The 12,371-nt window shown below is 42.3% G+C and overlaps 1 protein-coding gene across 3 annotated transcripts in view; it reads left to right on the forward strand.

The window, feature by feature from the left end:
- Window positions 1–1,070: 1,070 nt before the first annotated feature.
- LOC115105357 (MAP/microtubule affinity-regulating kinase 4-like) overlaps window positions 1,071–12,371 on the forward strand; it is a 60,305-nt gene continuing 49,004 nt past the window's right edge. For all 3 annotated transcript variants that reach the window (XM_029627302.2, XM_029627304.2, XM_065007260.1), the window contains exons 1-3: window positions 1,071–1,692; window positions 8,422–8,619; window positions 9,358–9,411. In XM_029627302.2, the coding sequence (XP_029483162.2) occupies window positions 1,642–1,692; window positions 8,422–8,619; window positions 9,358–9,411 (303 nt within the window). In that variant the 5' untranslated portion in view covers window positions 1,071–1,641. The remainder of the gene's footprint in view (window positions 1,693–8,421; window positions 8,620–9,357; window positions 9,412–12,371) is intronic.

A 12,371-nucleotide genomic window follows, 5' to 3' on the forward strand; every position in this document is an offset into this window, starting at 1 on the left:
CCTTCCGGCTGCTGTTGCCACCCTCCTTATTGACATAATACTTGTCCACATACAATATTACATACAGACATATTCCCATCCTGTGTCTTTGGTAGATTTGAGGGAGGGCACTTGAGTGATCATTGCTCATTACAAGACACTAATCAGTAACATAAGGTATAAACAACTGTAGAGGTACCAAATAAGGTAACTTCCCAAAACCCTGGTTGGAGGAATTTTGCAACTCTTTGACTGAGAGAGGGTTAACTGTTTGATCCTATCCTTCTCTGGGACAGCTGAACATGCCCCAACTGCACCCCCAGTCACCCCCCTAAATCACAACAATACATATGGAATATTTAGCCTACTCAGTCAGTGCATGAGTGCACAAATTAAAATATCAACATTGCTCTTACATAGGCAGCTTGACTCTTATAATCGTGTACTTACACATTGTTCCATAGTCTACTCACAACTGTGATAGGCTTGATGGTATAACACATAAAATATGTTTTCTTTATATGATTTAGATGTGCAAACATTCAAATCCCCTCACTTCTCAATTATACACTGTAAAAATATTGTTTAATATCAGGCTATAGGCCACACAAGGCTTAGTTCTGATTTGATCTGCAGCTACACAGTTGTAATTAGAATAGTTCAAGTCTACAATGCTGTCTGTCCAATTAATTAAACCTTTTTGGAATAATTTATTCACATGAATCTTCATATCATAAGAAAATTAACCAGGCTACGGATTTCATTCGATTTTGACATATATTGGTATTTCTGTAGCCTACAAGAATCCCAATTTGTCCACCAGCTCTGGAGTGCTGTCTTTGGATGGGAGAAGACTGTAAAAATTGATGGGTGAATTGGAAAGCGTGGCGGTGTGAGTTGTTTGTTTATCTATCTAAATACGGATTTAGGCTATAGCTAACCACTACTGTGTATAAGAAATATTGAAAATGCGTCACTGATTTAAACACAGACTTTCCATCTTCCGTTTTTGGGTAGGTTTCTTTTACGCTCAACTTTACGCTCGTAGGTGCGTTTTCGGTCGGTGGATGTGTCAGTCGGCGTCTCTGACGCGAGAAGTGGCGCATCGCAGCCATCAGGGTTATGAACAATTCGGTGTTTTTCATGCAAGATACCCTCTGTTTTCCCGCGGATTAATGCAATCGTCGTCGGTTGCATGCAGCAAAGCGACGGGGAATTGATAGATTAAACAGTAGCCTATTATTATGATAAACGGAGACGCTCATCCCAAAGCCGTATATTTGTTTTATATGCCGAAATGAGGCAGGGGGCGGAAAGTCGCCGCAGAAACAGTGGGTTTTGGCCAAACATCACACAGTTTCAGTCCATAATTGACGTTAAATCGTGGGTTTGCGTTGCTTTTGGTGCAAAATTACCGAATTGAGCGAATTTTACCAGAGAAATGCAGCTTGCTTGAAGACACCCCAGATATCGGTTGGCTACTGCTGCCATGACAGGTAGAAGTCTCCTCTCGACTACGGCTTCGCCGGTTGGAGAATAAACAGGTTGATTGGGACGTGATCGCAGCTGCGGAACTGCCAATGTCGGATGTTATTATTAGTGGAGCCTGATCCTGTAAATATAAACGCAAACATACAGTAATTCGGGAAAAACTCAGGGAAAATGTCTTCTCGTTCTGCATTACCGCCTGGAAACGACAGGGGCACGGACCATGTAAGTGCAATAATTATCCCCATAATTTGAGTGTCTATGCAGAAATTATACATCCTATGTAGAGTATAGAAATATGGTTCATAACACGAGGCTTTGCATTCACCATATTTATTTGTAATGCATAGGCCTAATTATTATAGGGTGTGCATTTTGGTTGTTAAAAAAAGAGCCTGGGTATGTGAGTGGGTGGAAATTTAGCATAGCAGATTATCTGCCGTATCCTTATAACGTCTAAACAGCAAAAGAGCTGATGGCTGTAGGCAAACAGCCCAAGATGAATCCATCCACATACGGTAACACTCCGTGGATATACGCAGAAGCTCATACTAAGAACCGTCACCTCTTATTATAGCTGTATATATAGTGATGTCACTTATTGCCCGTGTATTCCCCTTGTGTGGTGAAACATCGTTATGACTGGCATACTGTCGCACCTACAACCATTCGGAATAATAAAAACGAGAAAAGTCTTTAAGATAACTGTTTTCGATTATTGCATACAATGTTGTGCAAAATGCTATCCATTGCTGGGTATAGCGGCGTACTATCCAGGGCTATGGGTGTAACAGCGGAGGGTACAGCTTCCACTGTAGCCAGTAGCAGTAGGGCCTGCACAAGCAACAATGGATATGTACAGTGTGTGTGTGTGTGTGTGTGTGTGTGTGTGTGTGTGTGTGTGTGTGTGTACAGTATTTTTGTATCTCCATCTATCTATGAAGGACTATCTAATATGCATAGCCTAATATGCACTTTGGGGGTTTCTCTTTAGATGTGATCTATAAATACTAATTTCTCTGCTGAAATTATGTGTGTTTATTGAGGACCTGTCTGATGAAGCAATCTGTTATTATTCCCAGGCCCAAATCTTTGTGTGGAGACCATGACCGCATTACAAATGGCACCGTATTCACCATATAGTGCACTACTTTTGACCAGAGCCAAATGGGCTTCTTCACGATATATACTGAACAAAAATATAAATGCAATATGCAACAATTTCAATGATTTTACTGAGTTACAGTTCACATGAGGAAATAAATCAATTGAAATACATAAATTAGGCCCTAATCTATGGATTTCAGATGACTGAGCAGGGGCGCAGTACCCTGATGGGCCTGGCTCCAAGTGGGTGGAACTATGCCCTTCCAGGCCCACCCATGGCTGCGCCCCTGCTGAGAATGAGTTTTTCTCCACAAAGGGCTTTATTACAGACAGAAATACTTCTCAGTTTCATCAGTTGTATGTTTGGCTGGTCTCAGACAATCCCTCAGCTGAAGAAGCCCAATGTGGAGGTCCTGGGCTGGCATGGTTACACGTGGTCTGGGTTGTGAGGCCGTTTGGACGTACTGCCAAATTCGCTAAAATGATGCTGGAGGTGGCTTATGGTAGAGAAATTAAAATTACATTCTCTGGCAACAGCTCTGGTGGACATTCCTGCAGTCAGCATGCCAATTGCACGCTCCCTCAAAATTTGAGACATCTGTGTCATTGTGCTTTGTTACAAAACTGCACATTTTAGAGTGGCCTTTTATTGTCCCCAGCACAAGGTGCACCTGTGTAATGATCATGCTGTTTAACTAGCTACTTGATATGCCACACCTGCCAGGTGGTTGGAATATCTTGGCAAAGGAGAAATGCTCATTAACAGGGATGTAAAAAAAAACGTGTGTACAACATTTGAGAGAGAGAAGCTTTTTGTGCAAATGGAAAACTTCTGAGATCTTTTATTTCAGCTCATGAAACATGGGACCAACACTTTACATGTTGCGTTTATATTTTTGTTCAGTATAGTTAACTACTTTTGACCAGATTTTCTCTATTCCAAAGTAGTGCACTTTAAAGGGAATAATTGTGCCAGTTGGGGCACACTCCATATCCCCTCTTCCTCTACTCTCACCAATCACCACCCCTCTCATGTTCCTTCATCTCAGTCCAGTTGGGAATGGTGAGGCAGGGGAATTATACAACCCCCACCCCCCACCCACCCACCCACCCACAAAACATTGTAGAATAATAGTAAAGACATCCAAACTATGGAATAACACACATAGAATCAAGTAATAAACAAAAAGTGTTAAAACAAATCAAAATAGATTTTATATTTTATATTTTTCAAAGTAGCCACCCTTTGCCTTGATGACAACCAGCGACACCTGAAATGCTTTTCCAACAGTCTTGAAGGAGTTCCCACATATACTGAGCACTTGTTGGCTGCTTTTCCTTCACTCTGCGGTCAAACTCATCCCAAACCATCAGGTTGAGAGAATGCCAAGAGTGTGCAAAGCTGTCATCAAGGCAACACTTTTTTTTGGTTACTACATGATTTCACGTGTTATTTCACAGTTTGGATCTCTGCACCATTATTCTACAACGTAGAAAATAGTAAAAATAAAGAAAAACCCTTGCATGAGTAGGTGTCTCCAAACTTTTGACTGGTACCGTACATCATAGACATTTTAAATATAACAAAACTGTTTTAAAAGAGTATCTTTATTAACCTCTACAGGATCTCTGGGTCTCCCGCGGTATGGTTGAGCTAGCGTATGCTAATGTGATAAGTATGAGATTGTAAGTAACAAGAAAATTTCCCAGGACATAGACATATCTGATATTGGTAGAAAGCTTACATTCTTGTTAATCTAACCGCATTGTCCAATTTATCATGCTATTGTTTGAGGAGAGTGCACAGTTATGAACTTGAATATGTATTAATTAACCAATTAGGCACATTTTGGCAGTCTTGATACAACATTTTGAACAGAAATGCAATGGTTCATTGGATCAAGTAAAACTTTGCACATACATTGCTGCCATCTAGTGGCCAAAATCTAAATTGCTCCTGGGCTGGAATAATACATAATGGCCTTTCTCTTGCATTTCAAAGATGATGGTACAAAAAAAATATATATATATTTGTATTGTCTTTTACCAGATCTAATGTGTTATTCTCCTACATTTATTTCACATTTCCACAAACTTCAAAGTGTTTCCTCTCAAATGGTATCAATAATATGCATATCCTTGCTTCAGGTCTTGAGCTACAGGCAGTTAGATTTGTTTATGCCATTTTAGGCAAAAACATTTTTAAAAGGGGTGGATCCTTAAGATTTAATTACGAAATTATAAAAAATATTAATAACTGTCCACCCATGAGGCCACTAGAGGGCGATTGGGTGATTTGACTGCAGGGAAGGACGACAGTGGGCCAGGCCAGGGTTGGACGGTGAACTGTGTACCAATAGTAAACCTCATGGTAACACTTTACTTAAAGTATCCCATTATAATGCTTATCATGAGCATGTACGACCCCTTTATAATGTCTTAGAATCATCTCGTAATGATCCTGACTCAACAACAGCCAGTTGAGTCAAGTTCACATTCATAGTCATCTCACCATAGAGAGTTTTTAGGCATTGAAGGTGGGAATGTACAAATGTATACATATACAGTGCATTCTGAAAGTATTCAAACCCCTTGACCTTTTCCACATTTTGTTACGTTACAGCTGTAATCTAAAATTGATTAAAAAAACACATCCTTAGCAATTTACACACAATACCCCATAATGACAAAGTGAAAACAGGTATTTTGACATTTTTGCAAATTTATTTAAAAAAAAAACAATAACATAAATACCTTTACTTAAGTATTCAGACCCTTTGCTATGAGACTTGAAATTGAGCTCAGGTGCATCCAGTTTCCATTGATCATCCTTGAGATGTTTCTACAACTTGATTGGAATTCTCCTGTGGTAAATTACATTCATTGGACATGATTTTGAAAGGCACTACCCTGTCTACTTAAGGTCCCACAGTTGACAGTGCATGTCAGAGCAAAAACCAAGCCATGGGTTCGAAGGAATTGTCCGTAGAGCACGGAGACGGGATTGTGTCGAGGAAACGGTCTGGGGAAAGCTACCAAAACATTTCTGCAGCATTGAAGGTCCCCAAGAACACAGTGGCCTCCATCATTTATAAATGGAAGAAGTTTGGAAACACCAAGAGTCTTTCTAGAGCTGGTCATCTGGCCAAGGTGAGCAATCGGGGGAGTTGAGCCCGATGGTCACTCAGATAGAGCTCTAGATTTCCTCTGTGGAGATGGGAGAAGCTTCCAGAAGGACAACCATCTCTGCAGCACTCCATCAATCAGGCCTTTATGGTAGAGTGGCCAGACGGAAGCCACTCCTCAGTAAAAGGCACATGACAGCCCACTTGGAGTTTGCCAAAAGGCACCTAAAGACTCTCAGAAACAAGATTCTCTGGTCTGATGAAACCAATATTGAACTATTTGGCCTGAATGCCAAGCTGGAGGAAACCTGGCACCATCCCTACGTTGAAGCATGGTGATGGCAGAATCATGCTGTGGGGATGTTTTTCAGCGGCAGGGACTGGGAGACTAGTCAGGACTGAGGAAAAGATGAACGGAACAAAGTACAGAGAGATCCTTGATGAAAACCTGCTCCAGAGCTCTCAGGACCTCAGACTGGGGTGAAGGTTCAAAAACCCCAAGCACATAGCCAAGACAATGCAGGAGTGGCTTCGGGACAAGTCTCTGAATGTTCTTGATTGGCCCAGCCAGAGCCCAGACATAAACCTGATCGAATATCTCTGGAGAGACCTGAAATTAGCTGTGCAGCAACACTCCCCATCCAATCTGACAGAGCTTGAGAGGATCTGCAGAGAAGAATGGGAGAAACTCCCCAAATACAGGTATGGCAAGCTTGTTGCATCATCCCCAAGAAGACTCAAGGCTGTAATCACTGCCACAGGTGCTTCAACAAAGTACTGAGTAAAGGGTCTGAATACTTATGTAGATGTCATATTTCAGATTTTTTTGTTTAGAAATTTGCTAAAATGTCCAAAAACCTGTTTTTGCTTTGTCATTATAAGGCTGTAACCTAACAAAATGTGGAAGCAGTCAAGGAGTCTGAATACTTTCTGAAGGCACTGTACATCAGTCCGAAATCACCAAGAAGATTAACTCTAAAGTTCCTCATCCTGTGTGCATCCAGTACATAGTCTCCTCCTCATTTTATCTTTCCTTGATTCCTTGCTTTCTCTCGCCTCACTTCCTCAAACCGCATTGGAGGATAAGATCCAAGGTCCCTCCCCTCTGATCTTCTCTTCCAATGTGTTTTGAGAAGGAGGCGATGAGAGAGGGCACGAGAAATAAAGGAAAAAACGTTGGGAAAGATACTCTGTACTCAAGGCCAGCCAGGGACCACTGTGTCTGCATATGATTTCTTTCTCTCTCTCTCTCTCTCTCTCTCTCTCTCTCTCTCTCTCTCTCTTTCTCTGTGTCACTCTCTCTCTCTCTCTCTCTCTCTCTCTCCCTCTCTCTCCCTGCCTCTCTCTCTGTTTCTCTCGCTCTCTTTGTTTTTCTCTCAGTCCTTTCTCTGGTATCTGTTTCCCTCTGCTTTGGGCCCTGCTTCTGTTTGGTCACATGACAAGGAGCTGCATCCTACTAAAACACATGTATCTATGTTCCTGTAAAAAACACATCGTTTTAAAAAAATATTACGCTTTGCTGCCTACCTAACTTAAAATTAGCCATAACTCAAGCTTTGGACTGAATCTTCACAGAACCTAGGTCGAAAGCTATTGGGTTCTGGGAGGGAGCACCTACCAGCATGCCATGCATACCAGACCTGGGTTCAAATTCTATTTGAAATTATTTAAAATACTTTAGCTGTGCTTGATTGAGCTTACCTCTTGCAATGGAACCAATAGAAAACTGCAAACCCTCCCGAAATGGCACTCGACGCAGTCTAAAGCAAATACTCAAACCCTGGTTTTATGAAAACTAGCTCAGTAGTTGTAGGGCTCCTGTGACTAGTCACCTCATACAGTTGTACCTTTGTCCCAGTTATCAGAGAGATCAGACAAGATATTCTATGAATAGTAGTATTTGTCAGGACATATTCATATGTTCACCTGGAAATGAATGATCTCATGAATTTCTATACACTAAGCTATACCAGGGCCATGATCAGTAGACAAACGGTGTGGAACATTCCACAACATTATGCCCCGTTGAACGCAACCCAGGCATGACGATGTCCAAATCAACGATAATATTCCAAATTTGAATATCATTTCAGTGAAGAACTATGGTGTACCAGAAGTCCACGGTGTTGCTTTCAGGCACTTAACCCCCTGCCTATGAGCAACAACACTGATGTGACATTATCTTAGTTAGATTAGTTCACTCTCAGTAGTTTCCTGCCATATTAGAGAGCCAGAGCCACCATGCTATAATGGCAGACCAGTCCAGTAGTGTACAGTGGTACCTTAAACACGACCATGCCGAGCTGAGCCAAGCCAAACTGTACTGGCCTGGTTACACATCCACCATAGTTAGTGCTGAAACCGTGCTGGAAGGGGCCATATGAAAACAAAAATCCTTTAATCCGAGCCAGCTCAGTAGTGTGGTTCAGGTCAGCAGTTGGTACAGTAGTGTAAAATAGCAATTGGTCTCTGAGTTTGTTTTGTATCATTTCACCCCACTAGGCTGAGCCAAGCTATACTGGGATGGCCTTGTTATGCATCTACCATAGTTGGTAAAACCGTACTGGAGAAGGCAATGTGAAAATAAAATATCAGAGCGTGCTAAGTATGGTTCGGGTGGAACCCTATTTTGAAAAGGGTCTTGGAGTTCCCAGGCTTTGCATGGTAGTGGTAATGGAGGCGCTGGTGGTGACCCCCTCTCCCCTCTCTCCTCTCCCCCCAGCATGTGTCTCTAGCCGCCAGTCGCTCAGACAAGGGCACTAGCCTGTCCAGCCGCTCACTGGGCGCCCGCTGCAGGAACTCCATCGCCTCCTGCTCTGACGAGACTCCGCACATCGGCAACTACCGCCTGCTTAAGACCATCGGCAAAGGCAACTTCGCCAAGGTCAAGCTGGCCCGCCATATCCTGACGGGCAAGGAGGTGAGGCTGGGGCATGGGGAGGGTGGCGGGTGAGGGGTTGTTGGGTAAGGGATATTATGCAGAGGAAGGGTAGTGGTCTTAGAAAGCAGAAATATGATGCAATAGTGTCCATTTCCATGGTAGTGTGTTAGAGCATGGATGAATGCATGAGGCCCAATCCCAAATTGACCCCTAGATCCAGCATAGCTGGAAGCTTCACCATATTGTTTATACCAAGTAAATTCTCTCAGATCTCCACAAGTGCATAGGGTGTAAAGTCTAGGGGTTGATTTGGTATTGGTCTGTTTTAATGATTGGGTGGGGGGGCTTGGAATATAGGGTAGAGAGATGAGACTTGGGTAGGGATAGGGGTAGAGTGAGTGGTGGGGGTAGGAAGTGGATGGAGGGGATCTGTAGTTGTGGTTCTTCTTTATTCAGATGGTTCCCCATTATCTTTGGCCTAAGCAACCCCTTGTCTTCCTGGGGTCAATGATTAGAGTATAGATGGGTGCAATGCTAAAATAGAGGGTTGGGAGGAATAGGGATAGGTTTGATTGGAATGGGGAACTAAACAAGTAGGACATTGGTTCTGGGGCGTCTGGCCATGGATAGGAAAATAATGAATGTGAATAGAGATATTAATTTTCATACTTGAAGCTTGTTGGGGAAAGCTATGGTTTACTACTGGGTTGTTTCCATCTTCTCATTGTGCTTTTTTTTGTAAAATGTTGTAAAAAGTTCTCCTCACGTCTCCTCCAGGTTGCAATAAAAATAATTGACAAAACTCAGTTGAATCCAACCAGCCTACAAAAGGTGAGTCTTGGCAATTTACTTTCTTTTTTAATCAATCTGTGTTTTATCAGTCACAGTGGACATGACCTTAATAAATGCTTAATGAACACTTAATAAATGCATACCTGGTTAATTAATCTGTGATAGTGTGTTGGGGTAAGGAGGGCATTTATTATTATTTTATTTTATTTTCTCCACCTTTATTTAACCAGGTAGGCTAGTTTAATGTGAAATGACTTATTTGAAATTTGTGACAGGCACACAAAAAAGTTCACATTTTAGTGTGTATTACATGATTTTCATCACAACGCATTTTGTGTGTATTACATGATTTTCTTTCTTCATAACACATTCATGTACGTTACACAAATTCGTTTTTTAAAATGTTAGCTAGGCTAGCTAGGTGGCTAACGTTAGCTTGGCTAGGGGTTAAGGTTAGGGTTAGAGGTTAAGGTTAGGTTTAGGAGTTAGGGGTTAATGTTAGGGCTAGATAACATACTAGCTAAGTAGTTAAAGGGCTAGGTTTAGGAGTTAGTTTAAAGGGTTATGGTTAGGGTTAGGGGAAGGGTTAGCTAACATACTAAGTGGTTGAAAATGAGCTCAAAAGTAATAATTAGAAAGTTAGAAAGTTAGAAAGTAGCTAATTTGTTCAAATTCTAAAGTTATCCAGATTCGAACACACATCCTTTGGGTTGCTAAATGTTCACGTTATATGCCCACCCATCCTTCCCGACCAACCTCTCTCCTACCAGTACCCCTACAAATCAGCCGGGCTAGACAATCTGGACCCTCTCGTTCTAAAATTATCTGCTGAAATTGTTGCAACCCCTATCACTGGCCTGTTGAACCTCTCTTTCGTATCGTCTGAGATTCCCAAAGATTGGAAAGCTGCCGCAGTCATGACACTCTAGACCCAAACTGCTATAGACCTATATCTATCGTACCCTGCCTTTCTAAGGTCTTCGAACGCCAAGTTAACAAACAGATTACCGACCATTTCGAATCCCACCGTACCTTCTCCGCTATGCAATCTGGTTTCAGAGCTGGTCATGGGTGCACCTCAGCCTCGCTCAAGGTCCTAAACGATATCATAACCGCCATCGATAAGAGACATTACCTGTGCAGCCGTATTCATTGACCTGGCCAAGGCTTTCGACTCTGTCAATTACCACATTCTTGTCGGCAGACTCAACAGCCTTGGTTTCTCAAATGATTGCCTCGTCTGGTTCACCAACTACTTCTCTGATAGAGTTCAGTGTGTCAAATCGGAGGGCCTGTTGTCCGGACCTTTGGCATTCTCTATTGGGGTGCCACAGGGTTCAATTCTCGGGCCGACTCTCTTCTCTGTATACATCAATGATGTCGCTCTTGCTGCTGGTGATTCTCTGATCCACCTCTACGCAGACGACACCATTCTGTATACCTCTGGCCCTTCTTTGGACACTGTGTTAACTAACCTCCAGACGAGCTTCAATGCCATACAACTCTCCTTCCGTGGCCTCCAACTGCTCTTTAATGCAAGTAAAACTAAATGCATGCTCTCAAACCGATCGCTGCCCGCACCTGCATCACTACTCTGGACGGTTCTGACAACTACAAATACCTAGGTGTCTGGTTAGACTGTAAACTCTCCTTCCAGACTCACATTAAGCATCTCCAATCCAAAATTAAATCTTGAATCGGCTTCCTACTTTGCAAAAAAGCATCCTTCACTCATGCTGCCAAACATACCCTCGTAAAACTGACCATCCTACCCATCCTCAACTTCGGCGATGTCATTTACAAAATGGCCTCCAACACTCTACTCAACAAACTGGATGCAGTCTATCACAGGGCCATCCGTTTTGTCACCAAAGCCCCATATACTACCCACCACTGCGACCTGTACTATCTCTCGTTTTCTGGCCCTCGCTTCATACTCGTCGCCAAACCCACTGGCTCCACGTCATCTACAAGTCTCTGCTAAGTAAAGCCCCACCTTATCTCAGTTCACTGGTCACCATAGCAGCACCCACCCCTAGCACGCGCTCCAGCAGGTATATCTCACTGGTTACCCCCAAAGCCAATTCTTCCTTTGGCCGCCTTTCCTTCCAGTTCTCTGCTGCCAATGACTGAAAGGAGATGCAAAAATCACTGAAGCTGGAGACTCATATCTCCCTCACTAGCTTTAAGCACCAGCTGTCAGAGCATCTCACAGATCACTGCACATGTACATAGCCCATCTGTAAATAGCCCATCCAACTACCTCATCCCCATACTGTATTTATTTATTTATCTTGCTCCTTTGCACCCCATTATCTCTACTTGCACATTCATATATACATATATATATATACACTGCTCAAAAAATGAAGGGAACACTTAAACAACATAATGTAACTCCAAGTCAATCGCACTTCTGTGAAATCAAACTGTCCACTTAGGAAGCAACACTGATTGACAGTACATTTCACATGCTGTTGTGCAAATGGAATAGACAACAGGTGGAAATTATATGCAATTAGCAAGACACCCCCAATAAAGGAGTGGTTCTGCAGGTGGTGACCACAGACCACTTCTCAGTTCCTATTGCTTCCTGGCTGATGTTTTGGTCACTTTTGAATGCTGGCGGTGCTTTCACTCTAGTGGTAGCATGAGACGGAGTCTACAACCCACACAAATGTACATGTGTCTGCTCAAACGGTCAGAAACAGACTCCATGAAGGTGGTATGAAAAAAAAGTATTTAATAAGAATATTTCATTCATTCAGATCTAGGATGTGTTATTTTAGTGTTCCCTTCATTTTTTTGAGCAGTGTATATTCTGCACATCTACCATTTTGCTATATTGTAATTACTTCGCCACCGTGGCCTATTTATTGCCTTTACCTCCCTTATCCTACCTCATTTGCACATACTGTATATATACTTTTTGTACTGTATTATTGACTGTGTGTTTGTTTATTCCATGTGTAACTATGTGTTATTGTATGTGTCGAACT

The sequence above is a fragment of the Oncorhynchus nerka genome, linkage group LG22, assembly GCF_034236695.1.
Source record: "Oncorhynchus nerka isolate Pitt River linkage group LG22, Oner_Uvic_2.0, whole genome shotgun sequence".
NCBI classification, from domain to species: Eukaryota; Metazoa; Chordata; class Actinopteri; order Salmoniformes; family Salmonidae; genus Oncorhynchus; species Oncorhynchus nerka.